Source organism: Tetrao urogallus (assembly GCF_951394365.1).
Source record: "Tetrao urogallus genome assembly, chromosome: 1".
NCBI lineage: Eukaryota > Metazoa > Chordata > Aves > Galliformes > Phasianidae > Tetrao > Tetrao urogallus.
In genome coordinates this window covers 51,299,384-51,326,742 of record NC_136813.1, presented here as the reverse complement: position 1 = coordinate 51,326,742, position 27,359 = coordinate 51,299,384, and the positions used below count along the sequence as shown (strand labels likewise).

The window sequence follows — 27,359 nt, the reverse complement described above, 5'->3', positions numbered from 1 at the left end:
CTCTGTGACTACACAACCCCCATCTGAAGAGCACAGATGCAAATAATTTGCTTGTGCTCCCTGAGCTAGCCACACCTCTTTACCAGGTGCTCAATCACCAGTTCAAGTTCCCATGCAACTACCCAAAAATATGTGGTGCTCTTTGTGAGCTGCATTGTAGCTGTGGTATTAAATGACTTGAGTATAGTGGAAAATGCAGTTTAAGACCATAAACCTTGTATTTTAAGGCTGTTTAATCTAGAAATAGGTATTTAGCTGGGTAGTGAAACAAGGCATTTAGGTGGTGCTAGTGCTACGTATTGACAGAGTAAGCCTTTATCACTGGCTTCAAATAAACTCTCTAGGGAACTATGACAAGTATCTTGTTTAGGATTTTTAAAAATACAAATATATGCACAAGAGGGCTTCTATGCACGTAGTGTAGTGAATCCTTCTGGATTTAAGATATCAGACTTCTTGCTCATGTGTTAACTGATCAGTTGTTAGGAAATTCCTAACAATTTCTAGCGAAAAGACAAATTATCAACTACTAGTCAACAAAAATGCTGTTAATTTAAACAAAGTGAGCAAATTAGTCAGATAATTCTTCTTTTTTTCTGCTTCAGTGATATCTGTTCAGAGACAGCAGAATCTACAGATTTAGATTTCTTTTACTGATTTGATGTTCCTTCAGGAAAGAGTTTTTACCTCAGTTCATTCTTTGAATTAGGTATTTCTTATTTCATGGCAGTGTATTTTGAGTTTATAATTACTTAAATTAATTATATTATTTAATTAATAAATTAAATGGAAATGAACAATTGATAAAGCAGAAAACATTCGTTTTATTTGATGTTGAAAATTTCCAGAGATGTCTGGTATTGAATTAGAATTGTATAATTTAAAAGATGATATTGGAAATAAAATCATAGAATCATAGAATATTCCGAGTTGGAAGGGACTCATGGAGTCACAGAGTCCAACTCCCAGCTCTGCACAGGACCACTCAAAAATTAGATCAAATGTCTGAGAGCAATGTCCAAATGCTTCATGAACTCCAGCACTTGGGACAGTCACTTTGCTCTACCTGCTAGCAATCCATACTTGATGCATCCCAGCATACACTTGTCCTTCCTGGCTGTCTAGGCACACTTGCTGTCAATAATGACTCCCAGATCCCTTTCAGCAGCACTGCTCTCTCCAGTGTTGCATCCACCATATCTCTGTGTATAGCTAGGGCTGTTCCTTCCCAGGTGCAGAATCCAGCACTTGCTCTTGTTAAACCTCATGTGGTTTGTGATTGCCCAGCTCTTTAATTTCTCTAGATCTCTCTGGAAGGCATCTCCATTCTCAGCAGAGTCGGCAGCTCCTCCCAATTTATTATCGTCATCAAACTTGTTCAGAATGCCCACATCCAAGTAATTTATGAAAATGTTAAAGAGAGCTGGCCCTAAAATGGAGCTCTGGGGAACCCTACTAGTGTCTGGCCACCAGCCTGAAGCAAACTCATTTACTCTTAACTGGGCCCATCAGCCAATTGCTCATTCATCTTAATATGTTTTTGTCTATCTGTATGCTGGACAGTTTTTCCAGAAGGATACTGTGAGAAACAATATCTGAAATCCAAAAGGTAACATCAACTGGCTTCCCTTAATCAACTAAATGCATGACTTTGTCATAAAATGAACTTTAACTTGTTAAACAGGACTTGCCTCTCACGAACTCGTGTTGGCTGTGACCAGTGACTGCACTGTTCTTCAGGTGTTTTTCAAGAACTCCCAGAGTAATTTTCTCCATAATTTTATCAGACACTGAAGTGAGACTGACAGGCCTATAATTACTAGGATCATCTTCCCTTTCTTGAAAATTGGAACAGCATTTGCCAGCTTCCAGTCAACTGGGACCTCTCCGGATTTGCAAGACTGCTGGAAAATAGTTGAGAGGTCTCACAATGACATCAGTTAGCTCTGTGTCCCTGCTTAAAAAGTGACCATTCTCATCAAGTAACAGACCAGTGTTCTCTCTGGTCCTCCTTCTGTTCATGTTTTTTTATTCTAAAAAAAAAAAAACAAACAATCTTTTTTTATGGTCTCCCACACTGTTGGCCAACTTCAACTCTAACAGAGCTTTAGCCAAACAAATTTTTTCCATACAAAGGTGAACATTATCCTTCTAGTCTTCCCACTTGCATAAAAAATGAAATGAAAAATGCAAGTTTTTTCAGGGGTTACTTACCTGGCAATCCTGTCAGTACTTTTTATATTCAACTTGGAGCAGATGTGATTTTTCTAATTATATAATGTGGTGTAGCTGGGAAAGCTTTTTGAAACATGACGTGTGAAGCTTGTTTATCTAGAGGACATATGCTGGGTTTGGTACATAATATTCTGGAAAAACAATGACATAGTGTACTAAACAGAATTTATATAATTTTTCCTGATGCCAACAGACCTACACAAATCTTCACAAGTTTGGCAACAGCACACTGGTTTGAAAAAAGCTACAGAGAAACCACTAACTTGTTCTCATGCAAACCCATTCCCTTAATTTAATTACAAATTTCTTTCAAGAATGATTATATTTTTAAATTGAAATCAGATGGTAGATAAAATAAGTATGGTAGAATATAATCTTTTTTAAAGGAGGAATCTGTGTAAACAAATAGAAAAGAAATGCAACTCACTTCTCAGAACGACTGGACCAATGTCTGTAGTTTTAGTATTCTCTCCATTAATCTGCATCTCTTACATGGTGAGCTGCCATGGCTACCATTGATGAGAGTTCACATTACTAAAAGTTTTATTATTATTTATTTCTTCCACAAGTGACTCATCTGCTCAAAGCTGATGAACCTTTACTGACCCATGTGATCCTACAAACAAATTATATTTGGAGAGCACCAGCACATGCATCTAAGGAACAAATCCAATTTAACAAGATTTTCATTTTGGGGAAAACAAATTGGTAAAGGAACAGTATGTCAGCAACAGATGCCATAGATACGTAGATTTGATTACTTGGTACAGCATGATCATAAATAAGGCAGACTGAGCAAATATTGCTCATGAGAAAACATGAATTTTCAAAGTACTGACTGCTGATTCATTTTATTTATGATTCCACATTGCCAGAAAGAATTAGGTAGACCACAAAAATGCAATCCAAGTACTGATGGCACTTTTCACTTTTTAAGAATCTTCATTCTATAAAGAAGCACAGTGATTTCATAGATTTTAGTAGGTTCTATAGATGTAAATCTAAGATGGTGCTATAGAGACTGCTATAGAGATTTTCATATATAACACTGAAACTACCAAAATGTTGCTATATTTTTTAATTAGGACTTTTAGACATTGCTGTAGAAGTGTATAGTAATCATACTTAATTTAAAACAAACTAACTAAACTTGATACTGGAAAATATTTTTCCATTTTATATTTGTTTACTATCCTTGCTGTACCAGTTTACTATTGAACTTCATTTAGATTCAGGTTGTTTCTATTCTGTATCACAGAATCACAGAATGGCTTGGAAGGCTTAAGAAATCATGAAGTTCCAGCTCCCTGGCCATGGGCAGGGTTGCTGCACACTAGGCAATTGGGTTGGTTCCTGTGCCTCACCACCCTCATAATGAAATATTTAATCTATTTCTCTCCATTTGTTTAAAACCATTTCAGTTGTCCTATCTCTACCTGATAATGTAAGAAGTTGATCTCCCTCCCGTTTATAAGCTCTCTTTAAATACCGGAAGGTCACAATGAGATCTCCTTGGAACCTTCTCTTCTCCAAGCTAAACAAGCTCAACTTCATAAGACGTTTTTCGTAGGAGAGATGCTCCAGCCCTATGATCATCTTTGTGGACCTTTTCTGGACCCGCTCCAGCAGCTCCACATTTTTCTTGTGCTGTGGTTCTCAGGCCCAGATAACAGTGGAGCTCACAAGGGCAGAGTAAAGAGGGACAACCACCTCCCTTTGGCCCTGCTGGCCACCCTTCTTTTGATGCAGCCCAGGATACTGTTGGCCTTCCAGGCTGCAAGTACGCCACTGCTCCCAAGTTGTTCTCCACAGGGCTGCTCTCAATGACTTCTCCAAGTCTGCAGACATATCTGGGATTGCCCCAACTTAAATTCAAGTTCAACACTTCAATAGGAACAAATTCTCTTAACATGCACTTTTTAGATTCTAGTGCACTCCTATATACTGCTCTGAACTGCTGTTCGTAGAATCATAGAATCAATCATAGAATCATAAAATGGCCTGGGTTGAAAAAGACCATAATGATCATCTAGTTTCAACTTTTCTGCTATGTGCAGGGTCACCAACCACCAGACCAGGCTGCCCAGAGCCACATCCAGCCTGGCCTTGAATGCCTACAGGGAGGGGCATCCACTGTTCTTTCTCATTCCTCACCTGCAGTACTATGAAATAAGGTTCATTGCTAAAAAAAAAAACCTGCTGGAGTGAACTTCATAGTGGATTTTTGTCATTTACTCCACATTGGATGTTAAAAAAATTTCACATCTTTTAAGAACTAACCTCACTTTCATCTTCTCTGTGATGTGAAAGAAAAAGAACAGAGCTCACCTCTTGTTTGCAAGTATTCTCATTTCCAGACATCACTTCTTGTTTTAAAGCTCCTCAAAATACCAAACATTATTTTACTAGCTTTTTTTTCTATCCTATTGGATAAACTAACAAACAGAACCTATTCTGGTATTTCCTGCTTAGGAGATTGGATAAAATGCTGCACTTACAGGTGTAGCAAAATTATTTCTATAGCAAGATTTTTGTGATATTTAAAAAGAAATACTGTCCAGTAAAAGCTGACTTACAAAAATATCGATTGACTAGCATACCTACCACTGGAAATATTTAATTTGTAAATGTTATATCATTCATGAATGCTGTTGATATTTATACAGGGATCTTTTCAGCCTTAACATTTAGCAACCTAATTTTTCAAAAAGATAGAACCAGAGACTTTGGAGCACAGTTCAGACACAAAGAGCAAATTGTATAATTGTTGATTTATGTAGTTCTTGTTCTTTAATCATATCTTGTTCTGCCTAGGAGTGTCACTTTCAGTTTAGTTCAAAAAAGTATACAAGTAACAAAGTATTCAAAGCACTTGGATATGTTTATTTGACAGTTTTCATAAAGAAAAGGCAGAGTGACTGTACAGTTAAAACAGTTATTGTCTAAGCCAGCTTCTCCTTCAGCCCCACCCCACCAGTCATTAAGAGCCTTTAGACAAAATGCAGTTGAGTGAAGACTATAAGATGTGGTGAAAAAAAAGACAGTAGCAAAATGCTGAAGAGAACTCAATGAGCAATACCAGTTGATAAAATAATTGATAAAGATAATGTGCACAGTCACCAGGAACAAGTAGATCATGAATGTAGAAGAAATCTGGTAAGCCAACTGAAGCTAAAAAACTTAAAAGCAAGGGAAAACAATTCTGAGCGGAAACTTAGAAACGTAGGGAGTAAGATGCTGAAGCTTGGAGAGCTGAGATTTGAAGTGACTGATGAGAAGGAGGAAGAAAAAAATCACGAATGAAAATTTTCATAGTGGCTGAAGTCTGCAGGAGTTACAAAAAATATAGTTGCAGAACAGCAAAATCTTTTTCATGACAGAAAAGGGAGTCTTAAAATGCAACTACTATGCATGAGTAAGCTGGTACTGCTTTGGAAAGGAAAACAGGCAAAACTCTGAGATTCCCATGTATTCTTAGCTTCTTTTATCAGAAGTATTTTAGTATAGAACAATATTAATACTTAACGCTTACAAACTTGTATGCATATGGTTTTTCCATCAAACAGAAAAGATTTGCTTGTTTGAATTTTTAATAACACAATATTTTCATTGAACCAAGTGAACTTTTTTCCCCCCTCAGTTTAAAATGGCTCAGGAAGATCTTGAATTTAATGAAAATGTTCTTTTAAATTATAATGACCAAAAAAAAAAAATTTCAAACTTTCATTCTTCCTTCCTTGTCAGGTATTTTTTTATCTTGCCTTAAATAAGTTTTCTGATGTATTTTATCATTATAAGCCATATTAAGTGCATGTCTGAATTTTTTTTACTAGTTGTTACGAAACCAGAGGTTTTCAGCTTCCTTCCATCATGCAGTTGAAACCGTTGTCAATATGTTAATGCCACACATTACTCAGAAGTACAGAGACAATCCAGAGGCTTCAAAAAATGCAAACCATAGCCTTGCTGCCTTCATAAAAGTAGGTGCATGAGTGTCTTGGGTTTTGTGTTTCCTTTTTCTATACTACTGTTTCACCATGGAGTTTAAAGAATTTTAAAGTCAACTTTCATAGAACTGAGTGTGCATAATGCTTTTGAAGTTTAATTCCACAGTCAGGCTAAAATGCACTGAAGTATGATTTGCCTTCTATATTGAAACAGCTATCTGTTCAGAAGTTTGATTTTAATGAGTTTGTATTTTATCAAAATTTTATTTCTTGTTCTGTTTTCCCCATTCAGATATCACCTTGTTACTCTCTAATCCAACAAAATCTTCATGCACTGGGTTATGTTTTATTTACACATATTTTATACGGACTGGTTTACAGTGTCTTTCTTTTTTCAACCAATAAAAACTATGAGGAAGAAAAAAGGATGGGAAATAAAATGATAGATAAAGCTGCTAGTGCCATGTCATTTTTGTTTATGCCAAGATAGATTTCTTATCTTCTAACAGCTCTTTTATTTTTAATTTGTTTACATTCTGAATTCTAAGAAAAATTTGGTATGTGTCTGTGTATATATGTACTTAGTTTGTTTTGTTTTTTTACATGCAAACTGACTGAAATATCAATAGTGTGTTCGGAAAATTAACTAGTAAAATACAAAAATATAGTAAGTGGATACTGAAGCAACATTTAATCATTTCTATCTTGTTTGCTTTTTGTTTGCTTTTTTTTTCCCCAGAGGTGTTTTACTTTTATGGATAGAGGTTTTGTTTTCAAGCAAATCAATAATTACATCAGCTGCTTTGCACCAGGAGATCCAAAGGTATTCTGCTTTCAAACAAAATAGTTTTAAGAGTTGCTTGTTGCATATGGGTAGAGTCCTACATTAAGGCTTTAGATTTATGTCTAGCTACATTTAAGCGTGTAGATTTATGTCTAGCTACATTTAAGCATGTTTCTTAGAAATTTCTACGCTATGCCTATATGATTTTCTTTTTCCATGGAATCATTTTTTCGAATTTTGATTCCCATTTCCAGCTACAACTTGACCACCGTAGAGCATGTATACTACTCTAGAATATGTACTGCCCTCTAGAAAAAGGGAGAAGAGAGTGGGCAACACTAAGCAGGAATTTTTAGCATGAATGCAAAACGCTGAAGTTGGAAGCATTTGATGTGATCTTTGATTTCTGATAAGTTTCTATCAGTTTCCTGTAGTGGGAAGAACATGTACCAGTGGTACAAAGGATTTCTTCTGCGAAATCAAACTTCTCTTAAATCAGCGTGTAATATGTTATAATATGCTATATGTCCAAGTAAATTTGGACATAGTAGGATGTAATTAGAACGTACCCAACTGTCAAGTATGAATTGTTCTGAAAGTACATTTTGATGAGCTACAGAACATTTGCAGGTCTCTAATTCCTTGCACTAGAAGATTGCGAGAAATCACTCTCGTGTAAGAAAGCTAATTTTATAATCTTAATCAAATTACTGCATCAGTTGTTTAATTTATACTTTATTTTTGCAGACACTTTTTGAATTCAAATTTGAATTTCTCCGTGTAGTTTGTAATCATGAGCACTACATACCTTTGAATCTACCAATGCCATTTGGAAAAGGCAGAGTTCAGAGATACCAAGGTAAATTCTTTTAAAGACATGTATGTTGTGTTTCTTAGATGTCACTACTTTAAATGGAAGCCTAAAGTTTTAATCTCTTCCTTTAAACTGAGAGAATAGTTTAGGTAGAATAATCTATACAAAGCACCTACTCATTAAAAGATATGATAAAGTATGTTTTTAACTCTTGTCTCTCCCGTTCTGATGTTAAGTTTTGAGTAGTAATTAAATTTTTAGCAAAGTAATAGAGCAAGATTTGGGAGTAAGAGCTAGACAGCAGCACAGAGCTTGTGTTTGTCTTTGACTTTTTTCTTTCATTCCTAATGGAGCAGCAAGACTAGAGAAAATAGTAGTTCTGAATACACAGTAAAAGATTATGTAAAATCTGTTCCCTGGTGATCTAGGATTTTGGCCAGAATAAAAGACCTTTATTTGAAATCTTTCTGGCCCTGTTTTGGTATCCCAAGCAAAAGAGCTCTCGGGTGATGTGAATGGTTCTTGTGTGCATTTTAAGAAGGACTGTAGAAAGCCTGTGCTTTCTGATTTCATGATTCCTATACTGGGAGAGTTTCTCTTACGTTCTCTATTTACTGCGTAAAATAGATGGGTTGTTTGATTTCATAAAATACTTCTAAAGTCTAGCAGTTTGACTTTACTCTGTCAGATCTGCTTTGTTGGTTTTCTGTATGTGTCTATATGTCTATATAATATATACTTATCTCTATATGTGACTTAGTGTGCATTTATAGTTACTAACAGATATTAAATACTTTGTGGTATAAAATTGCATTGTAATGATTTGAATGAAAAAGTTCTTCAATAAAATGTTCTTTAATCCCAATTCTGTTGCAGTCGACACTAAATATGTAAATATTTTTGGAAAATGTAGTACTTCTGATTGAAATTGGAAAAAAATGCCTACTATATTATTGCACTTCTAATTTACATATTTCTAAGCTAATTTATTTAAATATTTTCATGTTCTTCTATGTAAACTGAGAACAAATTGTTTGTTAAAATGTATGAGGCACGTGTTGTCTTTTACGCTTTTAGTATCCGCAGCAAATTTGGGGGATTATTTTCTTAGAAAACATGAATTAACTAAGATCACAGATGTTAGCAGGCTTTATCGTCTATATTCATAATCAATGTTTTTGGAAGATAGATAATGAAGAAGGAAGTCAAAACTGCAATACAGAAATCTCAAACTATTTAATCCATGTTTGGCTTGTAGCCTTAGAAGCTTAGTAACTTGGGACTGAACTGCAGAATAAAATCTAAATTCTTCTTCTACCCCACGGAGAAATTCCTGAAGAATAGGATATTCATAGCCTTTATGCCCTGGGTGCCTTTTCAGTGAACAAATGTAGATCTAAGTTGAATATGTAGCTATAAGGCACTGGTCATGATAAGCTTAGAAGGAAGATCTTGCATATTGGACAGTACTTTAAGAATACATAATTTAAATATATGTGTATATATATATTTTTTTTCCATATGCTTATACTTCTCTATTTTCTACTGATTGAATATAAATTGCAGTTGTTTAATGCATAATTACGTGGTTAACTGGGTGTATGTGAATATTTATGATATATACAAATGTCTGAACATTAATTTGTCAATAACTTTTGTGTTCAGCCTCAGGTTAATTGATATATTATTTAAATTATACCATCCCTTACATGGAATTTCTGCTTTATTTTCAGACCTTCAGCTGGATTATTCATTAACAGATGAGTTCTGTAAGAATCACTTCTTAGTGGGGCTGCTTCTAAGGGAGGTGGGAAATGCATTGCAAGAGTTCAGAGAAGTGCGTCAGATTGCCATTAGTGTGCTCAAGAATTTGATGATAAAGCATTCTTTTGATGATAGATATGCTTCCAGGGTAAGTATATTTCTGTGTTAGTGGTACAAAATGATAAATACTGTGTGCACACTTTCAGAGAATTTTTTCTTCTTTCACAAAACCTATTAATTTGCAGCCATGTTGTTTGAGTTCAGACTGCATCTGTGATGAAAATGTGTGGTGATTGTAGGAAAAACAATTTGCAGGCCCCATTACTTTTACCGAAGAGGACCACAAGGCATCTCTTTAGAATAATTACATTTATTTATTATATTTTGATAGCTATTTTTGATATATTTTGGTAACCATTACATTTAGACATATAACGACTATTTTTAAAGCTCTTAATTTCATTAAGTGCTACTCTTAATACTTGACAGCTGTCTATACATCATCTACTACTGGTAAAGTGAGCATAAGAAAAATGCTGTCATGAGTTTATAAAGCTGTCGTAAGATTACTTGGTTAGTCTTAGCTGAAATCATATTACTGTAGGTTTTTTCTGTGTTATATTGAAACAATAAATAAAATGTGTTGATAAAATTATAGTGAATACAGAGATGACCATTACTTTTCCACTCAGGAAGTTCTAAGTGTGAACTCTGGCTTAATAAATATTTATTAAATGTTCTTTTCAAACTGTTTTTAGGTCCATCAAGCACGAATAGCCACTATGTACTTGCCACTCTTTGGATTGCTTATAGAAAATGTCCAACGAATCAATGTTAAAGATGTGTCTCCGTTTCCTGTTAATCCTTCCAGTAATGTGAGTGACCATTTCTATTTGATATTCTGATTATTTTCATCATAATTTCTTGCTGACATGTATATAAAATAATACATACTTTCAGAAAAAGTTCCATAAATTTCAGAATTCTTGGAGTTTGTTTTCTGTCCTTTATACTAGATTAAAATTTTTAGTTACGTTTTATGATTTTGATTGCCTTTCCTCTGGTCCAGCTAAGTTATGCCTGACATCATAGTTGGCTACGTTCAATAAATGCATCATAACTTGCTCTTCAGTTGAACCTGTGAAGGTTTTTGTAGAATGTCAAACTAACACAGTATGTTTCTAGTGTCATTTGATTTTAATATTATATAGCATCTTACTATTTCTGTATCTCTCGTGTATGTTTCTATCATTCTATTAACAACTATAGACCGCACGGGATTAGACCTCGTGCGTCTTTTTGTCTGCTCTAACAAAAGTTGAAGGAGTAGTGTTGTTGAAGTGTCAAAAACAAACGAAAAAAAAAGCCAACCAAAGAAAAAAACCCAAAACTAAAAAGGAGTATATTGAAATGCTATTGTTGTACACAATTATTGACTCTGAGATTTAATAATTAAAGAGTTTATTTTTATTTTTTCTGTATTTTGCTGAGTACCATTTGCCAGTTTAAGAAAGAGAAAGAAACTTACAGTGCCTTTCCAACAACACAAAAAATTGGGTGTTTAAAATAAAAATAGTCTAGGTCTTTTGAAATTGTCTGTATTACAGTGGAATACTCATTTTTTCCAGTATTTGCTGAGATCTTTTAAGTTAGAGGCTATCTCAGACTTGTGGAAGTATCTGAACCTATCATTCCATGCTTTTTGAGCATAGATAATAGAAATTAAGTAAGAAAGAAATATATTCCAGGAAGTTCCTGGAGTGGGCGAAAGATAACTTCCTGACACAGCCTACTAGGGTTAGGCCTAGTAGGGCCTACTATTAGGCCTACTAATTTACATTAGGCCTACTATTTACAAGCAGAGAAGGAATGGTGAGAGTCATGGTGGTCGGAAGCTGACTTGGACATAGTGACCAAGAAATAATTGATTTCTCTGTTACTGGTGAAGTTAGGAGGGAAGTCAGCAAAACTGCTGCCTTGGATTTCCAGAGGGCAGACTTTGAGCTTCAGAATGGGCTGGGAGAATCCCTTGGGAGTTAGTCCTGAAGGGGAAAGGGTGCCACAAAAGCTCGACATTCTTCAAGAACACACAGTGGAAGGCCGTCCCCATGTGGTGTTAAAACAAGCCAGTGTAGGAGAAGACCAGCCTGCTGAACAGTTTTTGCTAAGACTCCAGGAAAAAGAGAGTTTACTATCATTGGATGAAGTGGCAGACAACTCTAGAACAGTACATGGATGTTACTAGGATATGCAGAGAGAACATAAGAAATGCAAAAGCTCAGCAGGGGCTTAATCTGCCATTGTGAAAGATTTAAAAAAAAAAAAAAAAAAAAGTGCTTTTACAAATTAATGAACAACAAAAGAAGGGGCAAGGAAGATGTCCATTCTTTATTGGATGCAACTAGGGACATTACCACCAAGGATGAGGAAAAGGCTGAGGTTCTTAAAACCTTCTTTGCTTCTGTCTTTAGTAGTCAGAACAGTTATCCACAGAGTAAACATGTCCCTGAACTGGAAGTCAGGGATAGAGAGCAGAATAAACCCTCCATAATTGGAGAGGAAACAGCAGCCTGCTATTCCATCAAGTGTGTGGGCTGAATAGGATCCCCATGAGGGTACTGAGAGAGAGCTGGCCAAGCCCCTTTGGGTCATTTATCAACAGTCCTCATCAACCGGAGAGGATCCAGACAACTGGAGGCTAGTGAATGTGGCATCCATGTGGCATCCTGTCAGCCTGACCTTGGTATCAGCGAAGGTCTTGAGCTGGGAGAAAGTATTGATCAGCGTTAGGTAAGGAAGGCCCTACAGAAGGATCTGGACAGGCTGGAGTAATGGTCTGAGTCCATTTATATGAGGTTCAACTAGAACAAGTGATGGGTCCTCTACTTTGGTCACAGTGACTACAGGCAATGCTACAGGATTGGCGTAGAGTGGCAGGAAAGATGTGCAGAGGAAAAGGATCTGGAGGTGTTAGTTGACAGCTAAGCGAGAACCAGCAGTGTACCCAAGTGGCCAAGAAGGCCAATGTTTTCCTGGCTTGTATCAGAAATAGAGCAGTCAGCAGCAGCAGGAAGGTGGTCATTTCCCTGTTCTTGGCACTGGTGAGGCTGCACTTAGAGAACTGTGCTCAGTTTTGGGTCCGTCATTGCAAGAAGGACAGTGCAGCACTGGAGTGTGTCCAGAGAAGGACAGCAAAGCTGGTGAGGGTCTGAAGCTCAAGTCTTATGAGGAGCAGCTGAGGAAACTGGGGGTGTTCGGTCTGGAGAAGGCTCAGGGTAGACCTTATTGCTCTCTGCAGTGAAATGAAAGGAGGTTGTGGTGAGGTGGGGGGTTGGCCTCTTCTCCCAGATCACACTGATAGGCTGTGAGGTAATGGCCTCAAGTTGTGCCTGAGGAGGTTCAGTTTGAATATTAGAAAGCATTTCTTCTCTGAAAGAGTGGTGAGGCATTGGAACAGGCTGCCCAAGGGAAGTGGTGAAGTCACCATCCCTGGAGGTGTTCACAACACGTGGAGATGTGGAACACAGGTAACATGGTTTAGTGGGAATGGTGATGATGCATTGACAGTTGGACTAGGTGATCTTAGAGGTCTTTTCTAGCTGTAATGATTCTGTCATTCTATATAGTAAACCCTGCATTAGAAAATAAAGTATGTATTACTAACTATACCCATAATGTTGGAAAACAATAATCATATCTTCCTTTATTCCTTTTTTTTTTTCCAAGCAGAGTGGAAAGGATGATGGGCTAAATTTGCCGACTGCAAATCAGCTGGTAACACCACAAAAAGCAGTAAACACATTGGATAATAACCTTCCTAAAGATCTGTTTGGTGTTATCTCTGGCATTGGTAAGCACTTAAAAAAAAAAACAAAAAAAAAAAACAAAAAAACAAAACAAAACAAAACAAAAACTGAAAAAGGAAGAACTTTTCTTTTGTTACTAGTAGTAATTGCCCTATTTTTTAAGAAGACAAATTCCTATTTTTTGGGAGCTATTGGGAATAGGTGAACGGTTGGACTGGATGATCTTTTAGGTCTTTTCCAACCTTGGTGATTCTATGATTCTATGATTCTTAAGAAATACATACATACATATATATATATATATATATATATAGGGGGGGCTTAGAGGTTGGTCTGTAGAGTGACTTTTTACAGTATATGCATTGTTTGAGATTTTTACATTTTGTTTTGTTTAGCTTCTCCATATACCACTTCAACTCCGAATATTAATTGTGTGAGGAATGCTGACTCAAGAGGCTCTCTTATAAGTACAGACTCAGGAAACAGTCTTCCTGAAAGACACAGTGACAAAAGCAATTCTCTTGACAAGGTAAACAAGCAAACAAAAAAACCCCTCAGAAACAACAACAACAAAAATACCCACTGAAGTGTACTCCTGAAATTTCAAGTTAACTTTTGTTATCTCTGCTGGGACTGGGCTTTCAAGAATAACTTCAGAGCAGCGTTTTCAGAAGTTTTTATTTTATCTTCTTCTTTTGAGAAACGCATGTCGTATGAGCTCTTCTAACAGTGTTTTTATTAAGCTGTTCTGCAGAAAATGCAATCTGGTTTTCAATTTAGAAACACGAGCAAGCACTTGTTTTTTTCCCTTTAGATAAGGGTATGAGGTTAAGAGCATTAAATGTTGCCTGTGAGAACTGAACTCTGGTTATGCGAGATTTTGTGGAGGTCATCACTCTATCTGTTCAACACACAATATATGTAATACAAGCATTTTTAAAATCAATTACTGTGAATTCTCTTAAGTGACTTATATTAGTTTGATTTTTCTAAAGCATTTCACTTGGAACCTGTTACAAAGTAGAAGTTTTGGTTCTGGTAGCTGTGAGTTATTCAGTCATGTCTTTATAGAGCTTGTATTTATGCTGATCACGTTTCATTTTCTTAGATCTTGTTGTGCATGTCACAACACGATAACTTTTTCCCTTGACCCTGACATGCCTTCGTGTGGCAGAGAGAGAAGCTTCTCAGAAGGCACTCTGCTCATGCTATGCGTCCTAATGGAGGAGAAGAAGAAAATTCTCACCCTGCAAAGAAAAACCGTGTTACTATGGATTTTTCGCTTCTGACAATTCCAGTTTTGCCAGAGAAAATTATGCATGCTGCTTTCTCCCTTCAGTTACAAGAAGTATTTGGTTTTTGTGCTTGGTATAGTTAAGCTTCTGAGTGAAGTGCGTGTGATCAATAGTTTTGCCACTTCTTTTGCAACAGTTGAATCTCAAGGCAAATACATGCAAAACAACCACGTACCAAACCTGTAATAGTCCATTTATGTAATTTAGTTAAGTCAGAACTATCCATCAGTTTACCTATTAGCAGAATCTGAGTCATATATTTCTTAATATAAATATGTTTTCTTTGACATTCTTTGACAGAAACGCCTTGGACACCTGCTGTTGCTAAAATGGCAATACTGTCATTCATTACTTAGTTTTTATGTTGTTAATTACTAACATGCACTGTTTTCTCTAAAAGGGTTTTCAAAGGAGTCAAAATCCTTTGAAAATTCTACTCTGATCTGCCAATTTAGGTAATAGAGAGTTCATGTTTTGCTGTTAATTTTTTGCATGAAGAATACTTAATTCTGGCTTCTTAGTCATTGCTTTCCAAAGTTTCTGTTAGATCAGCTGTTCATTGCATGTATTTTCAAATTTTTGCTCATTGCTTGGTTTCATCTTAATTTTCATTCAGAATAACCTGTAGAACTAGCCTTGTAGAAAAAGAATTTGCTAGAAACTATTTCTATTTTAATATGGCCTTTCTTTGTATGCTACTGAGATCATTTTAAACAAAACTTGTTTTAACTGTGTACGTTTTCAACTTTTAGAGGGAGTTCTATCTCTAAACAGTATCAAAATTGTAGAAAACTCAAAAACCAGTTTCTGTTCTGTCACCCATTAATTGCCTGCTCCGTTTCGGTTTGCATATAACGATACAGTAGTACTTCCTTATTCACTAGAGATTCTGTCTTTATTTAAAGTGAGCAATTTGTGGACCTTTAGAATCAGGAGTGTTCAGGTTTATGCAGGTGTCTACTTCCTTCTAAACTGAAGTAATTTATTTCTAGTATTATTATAACATCATGTGGTTTCACTGCATGCAATGGCTAGTATGTGAGAGACTGCATCGATTGTTTTAGGAACATGGAACATCAGTAGTCAACATTCAGTAGTCAATTGATGCCTGTGCAAAGTGTCATGGATTAGCATTTCTCTTGCTTTCAGTGAGGAGTGTTCCTGGAAGGACTATTCTGCCCTTGAGGTATTAGAACTCAGTTTGAGAAACTAAGTGCTCTCCCACAAGTCTATGTTTTTATTTTTGTTTTTGTTTTTCTAATGTTGATATAAAGGATTACCTCTTATGCTGGTATGTGTACTTAAAAAGTTAATGAGTCCAACGTTATCAGGCTTCTATGTAGAAACTGTTGCACAGATCAATTATATCAGAACATTAACTCTCCAGAAAATAGTTTAAATGACTGGTTCATCTTTCATTAGGATAAGTAGCCTCATATTGGAAGGGAGGAATTGGCAATGAAGAAGGTGGAATATATCCTTTAAATGAACATTCAGCTTCATACTGAGGATTTTATAACACTTGATTGTGTAAAAATGATTGTTTTACAAATAGGTCATTGCCTAAAGCTCTCTTTCTATATTCTCAGTTCTACTTTTTTTCTTTTTGTAGCCGTTTATGCAGTAAATTTTGAAAGTTGTCAAGCTGTCACGTTGGTTTTTTTTTTTTGTTAGTTTGTTTTTTCTTTTTGGACAGATTTTGGGATTTCCTTCAGTAATGAGTATTGTAGATTGGCTTCTCACAAGTGTAGGGTCTTTACAAAGGGAGGAAAGGGTTTTTTTGTTTGTTTCTTTGTTTTTTAAGGCAAAGGCAGATTATTTATCAGTAGATGCAGAATGCACATTATTTCCATACCTGTATGTTTCCCTTGGGATTCTTCGCTTTCCAGTAGAATTGTGTGGAGTCAGTTCTGCCTGCAGTTCTATGTAAAATCTTCAAAAGCAAAGGAGGATGTATGTGTTGCCTAACAACGTGTAATTTTTAAAGTATTTACACTAAGCAAAGAGGGCAAGCCTCAGTTTGCAGTCACTGTTAGGTAACTTCTCTTATTCGTCCTCCTTGGGAGAAAATTTGTGCAAAGAAGGAAATGAAAATAAACAAAAGTAAAGAGGTTTGATTTCTATGCTTCTGTGTACTGTATGTGTTTTAGAGGCCTATCTCTACATAAAACATTTTTGTCTCCGTTCTGAGATCCTTTTTCTGTTTCAGGAATTAATAAGGCAATTTAAAACATTTTAGTTTATTATCAGTTTAGGAAACTTTCAGCCAAACTGTTTATTTTCTTTTCAGAACCAACAGAGCAGCACTTTGGGAAGTTCTGTAGTTCGATATGACAAACTTGACCAAGCAGAGATCAAGAGTCTGCTTATGTGTTTCCTTCATATCTTGAGAAGTATGTCAGAAGGTAGGTAATTCCACCTATTTTTAAAAAATATGTAATGATGGATTGGATTTATGCGCATGACTTAATATCTTTTGTAACCTCACAAGCCATTTTTATTGAGATCCTAATTATCTGAAAACCAAGAACAGCTTTCTAACTCTCCACTTAATGCTTTTTTGTGCTTACTGCCTTTGTCTTGTTTTTCATATTTTTCATTTTCCTAGATGCATTGTTTACTTATTGGAACAAGGCTACGAAATCTGAACTCATGGACTTCTTCACAATTACAGAGTAAGATTTTTTTTAGTTTATCATAAAATCATACATTTCACTGTGCTGTTAAAATCTTGAGCATGGACATAAATGTATGCGTTACTCTTTATTGTTTGAAAAGCAATATCACAGTAAGTCTTGATTAGAAATCCTTAACTTGATGTGCACAATTGCATGTCTGTCCAACTCCATAACAGTTTCTGGAATTAGGCTATGCAGAAATGACCTCAGAAGGTTCTTAAACTGTAAGTAGTATTCAGAATTTCATTTCTCGTGCAAGTGGAATGGACTGTCTTGTTGACCTGCATTCAAATGCATCTTGTAATGCAAACTTGTGGAATGATGTGGCTGCGTATGAAAATCATTTGAATCAAATGACTTTGGAAACAAAGGGAAATTAATTGCCTTCCTAGCTTTCCTCTTGGAAACAAAATATATGATGAATCTATTATTTCTTATTAGCTGCTACGTTTCAGCCTATTCACATGTAGTATTGTTTATTCACGAGAACTGACTGATAAGTAAAAAACAAGGATGGTGCTGTTGACTGGAAGTAGTGCAACACAGAAGCTTTTCTGCATGTCTTGTTGTTTCATTGATCTGTTTTTCTTCATTTCAGTTGTTACAGACTCAGTCACTGTAATATCGGTAATTAATTGTTATGTAATGTGATACTCAAAGTTCATTTTAGAAATATGTTACAAATAGTGTTTTAATTCAGCCACTGAGTACAGATGGCGTTATATTGATTGTACTGAAAACAGAACTGGGCAGGTAAATGAGCACAGGTAGTAGACTGAAGCATGGGGTATAAACTGTATGAAATGAGTGAACAATGTTTTTCCCTTAATGGCCTCTTGTTTAAGGGCAAGGTAGAATTAGTTTTTGATCTGATCAGTAATCTCAGATTACCATCACAGTATCAGTTTAAGGAATACAGAACAAAATAAAATTCCCATCATAGAATTTAGGTTAGAAAAGACCCTTAAGATCAAATGATGCAAGTGATGTCCCCCAGTGCCACATCTGCACAGAAAGTAGACCAGATGGCCTTTAAATGTCCCTTCCAACCTCAACCATTCTATGATTTTGTGACGTAACATTTGAACTTGGTGTTAATAATTTTCTAATGTGCTCTGCTTTTTCATTATTTGACTCCTAGCTTGTCGTTGCAAGACTCATACTAGATGTTTTGATGCAGAAATGTTGAGATTGATGTGGTCTTTTTATACTAATCCTGATTTAACTAAAACAGCAACCATTCCTGATTAATTTCAGAGGTTCTGAATCAGTTATTCTTGGCTGGGGACTGAAAACTAATTTTAAGGGTTGGACAGATAAAGTTTCATGGCATAAGAGTTTAAAGTTAAACAAGAAAAAAAAAAAGTTGAGTAATTCCAATGAACATAAATTTATAAAGGATTTTTGTGTTATTTTTCTGACTTTTTATGTGTTCTCTGTAGAGTGTGCTTGCATCAGTTCCAGTACATGGGAAAACGATACATAGCCAGGTACTGTGTGGAATTAAATGTTACTGTATTGTCTACTCAGAATAATAGCCTGTACAGTCCTGTATCCACTAAAAGTAATAATGGGCGCAGAACTCTGCTACAAATACATTATATGGGAGTAGAAATGTTGTTGTAAAGTTATACATAACAATTTGAAGTAAGTGGTTATTATATTAACAATTCTGAAGCAGATACCACACTTCTAGATAGGATACAGAATGTTGTGTGCTGTGTTTATTATAAATTACTTTGCAATTCACCCACCCTTCCTACTGTCTTTTTACCGAAGAGTTTTTTCCTAGAAGTAATGTCTTTTGGGAAGAAGTTTTATCATTTTAATATTTGATTTATTCACTTGGCCATAAAACCATGTCAGTTGAAATGTTATAGAAATTTAATAAAGTGTCTTCAGTGAAAGGTGAGTAGTAGACATTTCTACTCTGCTGTTTTTCAGTTCTTCTAGGTACTTCTGGGTACCTGTATGGCTCCCACTGGCTGCTGTTTAAGAGAAAATCTCAGAAATATGTATATAGTATGTACTTGTTTCAAAGTAATGCCTCCTATTTATTTCATGAAAACAACAATAGATACAAAAAGCACAAAAGCACTGTTTGGTAGAGTAAATTCTCAGCTACAAAACACTATTTTTCAACACAGTCACCGCCATTAGCTGTGCCTTTTCACCAGCAGTGCACAAGAGCTTGCGTGCTTCACTCATAAAAATCTGCACCAGTGCAGGTGACCCACTGTCCACTGCTGAAACTCATCACCACTGCCTCAGTGTACTCACATCCACTGTTTGATCTCTAGAAATGTTCAGCAAGCACCAATGAATGTCAGTGGCTGCCATTTTCTCTGCATGGAGGAATTCAGTGACACCCCTTTGCTTCATACATGCTTCCATGTCGGATGTCATTCTGTCCGACTGCCCCTCTGTTGCCATCTGTCACACAGTCACAGCGTGTAATGGAACACTGGTGGGAAAGTTCAGCCTCAGCTGCCGTGCAAACACCGTGTGTCTCTGATGTGGGCTAACATCATAAAATGGGAGGCATTACTTTTGGAGCAGCCCTTGTACTCAAGTATTTGAATATATTTGCATTAGTGTGTTCTTTCATACAAAGTATTTTTTTTAATGGAGTAAAATGTAGTAAACTGTCTGGGCTTCACACTGTGGTATACACGGTGGTCCTGTTATAACTAAATTTGTAGAGTTCAAATACTGGTCCTCTTGAGCTTGGTGGGAGAGAAATTGCAGAGCTTGGATGGTAAGATGTTTAGCTTTTTGTTTTAAGTTCAGTGGTATGTGAGTGTGTTTCTACAAACAACAAACATGACTACCTTCCTGGAATTTTTTCAGGAAAAGATCTCACCCATGTTTACACAACTTCAAAAAGATGAATAATAATCAGCAACCAAAACAAATCTGTCTTTGCTAAGGCTTTGATTTTTAACCTTTGTGCTCTAATAAACTCTGGATTTACAGAAGCTTGTAATTTTAGGCTTTTCATAAAAAAATGATAAAATTATTGAAAAATATATAAAGAAACAAACATCAAAACCAACCAACCAAAAAAAAGTTTAATTCCTTTGACTAGTTTTTAGAAAAGAACTACCCTCCTTCCTTTTTTTACTGATCGCTTAGTTTGTGTAGTGCATGTTATGCTAAAAAAAGACTTAAGCTATAGAAGTCATTTGTGTTCTGCAGAAGTATTGAATTTCCCCAATTAATGTAGCTTTCTAGTCTTTCATGTTGTTACACTAAAGTATATGACATACTTTGCACATACTCTTAAAATACACAAAGGACACAGAACGAAAAGGAACAGGGAAATATTCAGGCACTGGTTGTCATTTTTCATTAGCTCTGGTGGTGGTACACAATAGGAATTTAGTCTGTACTGATTGCTAACACAGATCACCTTTCTGTTCTCTTCACTTGATTGCTGCAAGTTTAACAAAGTGTATGGCTCTTCTCCCTTCCTGCTTGGGTAAGACGTCCACAATAATACTTCAGTTAATTCCTACTCTTCCCTGTTGCATGTATGCTTTCTAATTTTACCACCATGTGTCTTTTTCTAGCTTTTTTTCTAAAAATTTTATATAAGGTTTTGGGTTCCAAATATCTTTGGAATCTTTGTATTCTCAAATATTTACGTGCGCAAGAGCTCTGAAGTAAATCTAGCATTTTCAGAGCAACTACTCGTGTGCTTTTGCTGTTGTGCTTTGAGATTTTTAGGAAAGCATTTGCTGTGATGCTTTTTTTTTAAGCTACCTATTTCTGTTTTGTAAGTAAAACATTAAATAGGTTGCATTATGACTCTTTCTATAAAACTTCTTGTAGTTGCTTGACTAACACTTCCTGTCTTGCTGCTGATTGACATGTCTAACTTTTGCTTCTATCCCATTTCACCCATCTTGCAGGAACCAGGAGGGGTTGGGATCCATAGTTCATGATCGAAAATCTCAGACATTGCCTGTTTCCCGTAACAGAACAGGAATGATGCATGCCAGATTGCAGCAGCTGAGCAGCCTGGATAACTCTCTCACTTTTAACCACAGTAAGTCTCATGACATGGTAACATTCATCATCTTCAACCAGTACCACAACACCACACAGGTCCCAGAGCCACACCAGTGCATTTCGATGACTTTTATTATTCTAGGTCGAGCGAATAACTGGAAAAAATGGATGGTCTGTTCCCTGCTTTGTGATAAAACAATTAATGCTGGCTGATGCCATAACATGGAGCGTGGTTAACGATACTATATTTAAAAAACTTTTTTTTTTTCTTTTCAACTGCATACACTTCTGCTCTGTTGGACACATAGTTACAGAGTACAGAGTTTAGTTGTTTTCTATTTGCTTCATAAAACTTCATTTTTTTTCCCCAACTCAGTCTTACAATTAATCTGAAAACAAAAATTAACACTTCGACCATATCTCCATGTTTTGACATCTGCTAAGGAGAAATAAGCTTCTTAGAATTTCTACAGAGAATGTGAAGCCCATGATTTAGTTTGTCTGGAAGTCAAAAAGCGTCCAATAATGAAGTGATTTTTCTGTTTTCAGTGTGAGAAAGATATCAAGTATTCTTGGAATTTCTGTAGACAATGGTAAGATTTAATCAGGTTGAAGTCAGCTTCTATAAGACTGCTGTATTGAAAACTAAATCTGCTTATGTCCTATCTTTTTAAATATGCTGCTCTTAAATTGCAAGTTATGCTGTATGTAAAGTATTCAGAAGCACCATTTTGCAATCTTCAGCTTCAAAAGCAATTAAACTGGTTGACTAATCCAGTAGAATAAACTGGATAACTGGGTCTGAAAAGAATGGTGTGCAGTAAAGCAGTTATTTGACTTACACTATACTCATTTCTTGATTTCCTGAGCATATCTAACTGTCCCCTACAGATACTTAAAATCTTTTAGCTCATTATTTGTAACGTAAAGCAACGGTCAACATAATTACACAAGACTTATCACGCAGTTTGGTGGAAAACAAAAAAAACCCCACCCTGTTTATAAATGCATTTTCATATAATTTTAAATACAAAACATTCTTTGAATTAGTTCATAAAACTATATAGTTCTGGAAAATATTTTTTCATGTAAGCAGTCTGCTGCTACTGTATTCATGCTGTATCAGTTCTGCTTCTACAAATTTTTACATGTTTTTTGATACACAAAAGTGCTTTCACACTGTATAACTACATGTTCTGTATGGTAAAATATTCTGTATAGGAATATTGATTCAAAAAAATTCTCTGGGAAATAAATCACCTGATTGCTTCTGGACTTTATGTGCAAAACTCAACGAAGTTGGGTGATTTTAAGGACAGTGAGCTGAAAGATTTTAATAAATGCATGCTTATGTAAGAATAAACTTTCTGTTCTTTTCCAACTAGTTTGAAGGAATTATCACAGTGTCTCATTCAGTTAATTTTCAGTTAAGTGATAGCAGTGTTTTTAATGCTGTACGTTTAATAAATATAAGGATGTTAGACTTTGTATTGACCATGGTTTTTTAAGGTGAAAACATGTTGCTATGAAAGCCATGTCAAATGTTAAAATGATTTTTATATCTTTTGTGTCTTGTTTTCTGACTTATAGTTTTGTGTTGTCGTCACTCCATCTGTATTATTTATATAGAATAGAATAGAATCATAAGAGTCATTACAGTTGAAAAAGACCTCTAAGATCATCCAGTCCAATGTCCACCTACCACCAATATTCTCCACTAAACCACATCCCAAAATACCACCTCTGCCCTTTCCTTAAACACGTCCAGAGACAGTGACTCCTGTTCCAGCACCTAACCACTCTTTCAGAGAAGAAATGCTTTCTAATTTCCAAAATGAACCTTCCTTGGTGCAACTTGAGACCGTTATCTCACAGCCTATCACTGTTACCTGGGAGAAGAGGCTTGCCACAACCCACCTTGCCACAACCTCCTTTCATGTCATTGCAGAGAGCAATAGATGATAGATGAAGTCTTCCCTGAGCCTCCTCTTCTCCAGATTAAACGCCCTCAGTTTCTCCAGCAGCTCCTCATAGGACTTATGCTCCAGACCCTCACCAGCTTTGCTGCCCTTCTCTGGATATGCTCCAGTGCTGCACTGTCTTTTAATGAGGGGCTCAAAACTGAGCACAGTACTCAAGGTGCAACCTCACCGTAGCTGGCTTCATCTTCCTCCTTCTTCGTCCTGCTAGCTACACTATTTCTGATACAAGTCAGATTGCTGTTGGCCTTCTTGGCCGCCTGGGCACACTGCTAGCATTCAGAACTTTAATAAATCTTTTGGATAACATATATACTCACATAGTTAGGATGTATATGATGGAAATCCTTGCTCTCGTGCCAAAAGATAGTGATTTTAGAAACAACATTGTCTGTAAATGTAATTTATAAACTTCATTTCTCCCTTTCTAATTATTAATCCAAGGAAAAGAACTGATATCATGGTATAGGTGATATGTCAGATCTCTGGGGAATTTCAGTGTAGTTTTGTGACTTACATGTGAAAGAAAATAAGACTTATATTGAAATTTCTGAAGCCTCAGAAGAAACAGCAAAAAGATGGATCTGTATGTCTGTCATCTGTGTTAAAGGAGAGGAGGAAGCTCAGTATAACACAGTGACATACAAAGTACATAAGAAGAGATATACCTTCAGCTGTATTGGCAGTTTACAGTTAATGTTGAGCTCAGTCATTAAAGGTTATTCTATTTTCAGAGTTCTTAGATAGTTTTAAATGCATGTTCGTATGCATGTCTAGATAGATCTCCATATCATATATGTTAGATGTCTTCTAATGAAGCCCAACTGAATTTTACTTTGTTTGCATCCTGCCCAAAACTTCTGCAATAATGCAGTGTAAGCAAAGGCTAGTTTATTGTAAATTATTAATGGAAAGAAAAAGTTTGAACTGTTTGGAATGTTGTGGATTGGCTGCAGCTTCTGGTCAGAAGAGTGAAATATCAAGAGTTGGAAAGGACCCACAATAATTATCAAGCCCAACTCCCAGCTTCTCACAGCACCACCCAAAATCCGAACACTGATGGTGCTGTCCAGGCGCTCCTTGCTCCAGCAGCTTGGGGGTGTGACCACTGCCCTGGGCACCAGTTCTGTGCCTGACCACCCTCTGCTGCAGAACCTTTTCCTAACACCAAACTGACCCTCCTCTGATCTGCTCTCTGCTATTCCCTTGGGTCTTCCCCTCTGAACCCCTTGTGGGGAAGCTGTAGGCCTCTGTTAAGCCTTTTTTTAGTCTTCTTTTCCCCGAGCTGAACAAACCAAGAGACCTCAACCTTTCCTTCTACATCTTGCTGTCTAGAACCTTTGTCACCTTCACAGCTCTTTTCTGGATGCTTTCTAGTAGCTGGATCTTATGTGCCCCTAAGTGCACCCAGCGCGCTGCAGTGAAGCCACACCAGCACAGAGCAGAGCCAGACAATCCCTTCTCTCATCTGGCTGGCAGTGCTGTTTCTGATGCACCCCCTCAGGATGTGGTTGGCTCTTCTGGCTGCCAGGGCAGATGTGTACTCAGCGTGTATTCATTTTGCCATTGATCTGAATCCTCAGGTCCTGTTCTGTGGAGCTGATCTCCAGCTTCTCATCTCCTGTTCTGTACATATATCCAGGATTTTCCTGTCCCAGTTGGAGAATCTGTCACTGCTCTTGTTGAACTTCATACAGTTGGTGATTGCCCAGCCTGCTATTTCATCTAGATCTCTCTCAAGGCCCTTCTACCCTTGAGTGAGTCAACAGTTCCTTGTAATTTAGTATCATCTGCAAGCTTTCTTAGTATACATTCAATTCCTGTGTTAAGCTCACTTATTAAAGCATTAACAAGAACTGGTCCTAAAATGGAGCAGTGTTGAATCCCCACTGTGGCTGACTGCCAGCCTGATGTAACCCCACTTTATTATAGCAGTTTGAGTCCAACCTGTCAACCAATTGTTCTCCCATCCTATTATGTACTTGTCTATCTGTATGCTGGACATTTTGTCCAGAAGGATACTGTGACAGTATTGCAAACTCTTGTAAAATCCAAAATAATCACATCAGCTGGCTTCTCTTGGTCAGCTAGATGTGTGATTTTGTTATAAAAGGAAAGGTAGTTAATCAGGATTTTCTCCTTGTGAACAGTTTTTGGCCTAGACCAATGGCTGTATTATCTGTCAAGTGTATTTCAATGGCTTTCAGGATAATGTTTTCTGAATTTAGCAGGCACTGGAGTGAGACTCATAGGTCCATAATTACCAGAGTTGTCTTTTTTATTCTTCCTGTCTTTTTTACTCTTCCTGAAAACTGGAACAACTCTGGAACACAGGATTTATAATAACCTTTCTTTATATCTGGAAGAGCGAACAAAATATTTCTTTAAACAGTATTTTTCCTGTCCTCAGTGGGGTTTTCAAAATAGTCATCATCTCTTGATATCTTCAATGGTACCGAAACTGTAGGACACCTGAAGTCCTACCTAAACTGTAGTCACCTAAAGGTGACTGCTATGAAAAAGACTTTTTCTTGAATTTATTTAAGGAAAAAATTACTTTTACAAAAATGAAAATATTGGCAAGTTCAGAAACTTGCTTCAAAATACTGATTGTTTCTTTCTGTCATTACAGAGTTATAAGAGGTAATGGAACTGAAATTGTAGAGAAACAACACGGGAAAAGGATGAGGTGGAGGCAGGGAGAATATCACATACACACACACACACACACACATATATATATATATGCATATATATTGCAAAAAGGGATATACTTCCTAACAGAAAACGTGTAAATCTGTAGAAACTGATGGTTATTCTGGATCCTTTCCGTGCAGAATACACTAGTGCAGGTTTTACCAATCTTTTTTCCTACACTTTGTAGCTTTTTTATTTGCTTGTTTCAAGTTCATTCGTCATTGTTTTGTTCTTAAAAACAAACACCGTGACTTTTCTTTTAAAGCTACACCTAATGGTAGGTCTACTTAGTCTGGATAAAGAAAGAGGAAAACAATAGTATCTGCAGTTGCATAGTTAAGTAGGGTAGCAAAGGGTGCAGAAAAAATGGCTAGGTGACAGCCTAAAAGAACTTCATCTCTTCTTGTCTTAGACTCAGTGAGTTCAAGTTATACTTCTAGCAGTGCTAAGTTGTCTATGTTGGGCTATCTAATATTTTAACATGATTCACACCAAATTTGTGTAAAGCAGCCAGATCACATCTGTCAATCCAGTTCTGAAAGATCAGTGTTAGGAATCATAAACAATGTATTTTAACCATTGCTGAAGCATGCTGTTTTTTAAATTATTTGATTGCATTACAGAACAAAAGTCAATAAAGTATTTTGGTTAAACATGGAGTTATTGCATGCTATTCCTACAGAGCATAATTACTTCCTTAGGTCTTCAACTGCGTATAAGTGCATGTATTCCTTTGGTGTTCTGTATTTTTATAATGATTGAATTCAATATCATTATAACATCACTAAATCACCAGTGCATATTTTCAGCTGTAACTTCATGCTACTGAGGCATTTATTTTATGAATATATGTATGTATGTATACATGTATAAGTATATATTTTTATTTATACATTTGGGCGTATACATACATATATATGAAACATCAAACATTTTAATATTTTCCTTGCTATTTATTGTTTCTGTTGTTGGCATTTGTACTTTATTCTATGATCTTGTGCAAATTATGCTAAAATAATTATTTGCACATATTTGACAAATGGATATTAATTGAATGGTTATTAATTATTTTTCTGTATCGAATGTTAACTCCTGTCAGGCTTTATATTCGTCAATCTTCTCAGCAAGTCTTTTGGAAATAAAATACATGTAAATTTGTGCACTAAGCACTTACACTTAATTTTTGTAGGCTATGGCCATTCAGATGCAGACGTTCTTCACCAGTCTTTACTGGAAGCAAATACTGCCACAGAAGTTTGCCTTACAATTCTGGATACTCTATCATTATTCACAATGGCTTTTAAGGTTTGTCCTTGAATTTATGTTAACATCTCCTATAATTATAC

At 36.1% G+C, this 27,359-nt stretch overlaps 1 protein-coding gene across 6 annotated transcripts in view; it reads left to right on the top strand.

Moving 5' to 3' along the window:
• The window catches only part of DOCK9 (dedicator of cytokinesis 9), a gene marked incomplete at both ends in the record, with an annotated part of 119,665 nt that overhangs the window by 73,920 nt on the left and 18,386 nt on the right, over positions 1-27,359 (top strand). For 3 of the 6 annotated variants that reach the window (XM_079542524.1, XM_079542523.1, XM_079542525.1), the window contains 12 exons: positions 6,069-6,215; positions 6,922-7,005; positions 7,714-7,825; positions 9,514-9,692; positions 10,303-10,419; positions 13,274-13,394; positions 13,746-13,879; positions 16,936-17,050; positions 17,254-17,320; positions 18,766-18,813; positions 21,238-21,374; positions 27,203-27,318. In XM_079542524.1, coding sequence (XP_079398650.1) covers positions 6,069-6,215; positions 6,922-7,005; positions 7,714-7,825; positions 9,514-9,692; positions 10,303-10,419; positions 13,274-13,394; positions 13,746-13,879; positions 16,936-17,050; positions 17,254-17,320; positions 18,766-18,813; positions 21,238-21,374; positions 27,203-27,318 — 1,377 coding nt within the window. Of the gene's footprint in view, positions 1-6,068; positions 6,216-6,921; positions 7,006-7,713; positions 7,826-9,513; positions 9,693-10,302; positions 10,420-13,273; positions 13,395-13,745; positions 13,880-14,524; positions 14,699-16,935; positions 17,051-17,253; positions 17,321-18,765; positions 18,814-21,237; positions 21,375-21,886; positions 21,931-27,202; positions 27,319-27,359 lie in introns of all 6 variants that reach the window. The other 3 variants (XM_079542522.1, XM_079542527.1, XM_079542526.1) reach the window with 3 other exon arrangements.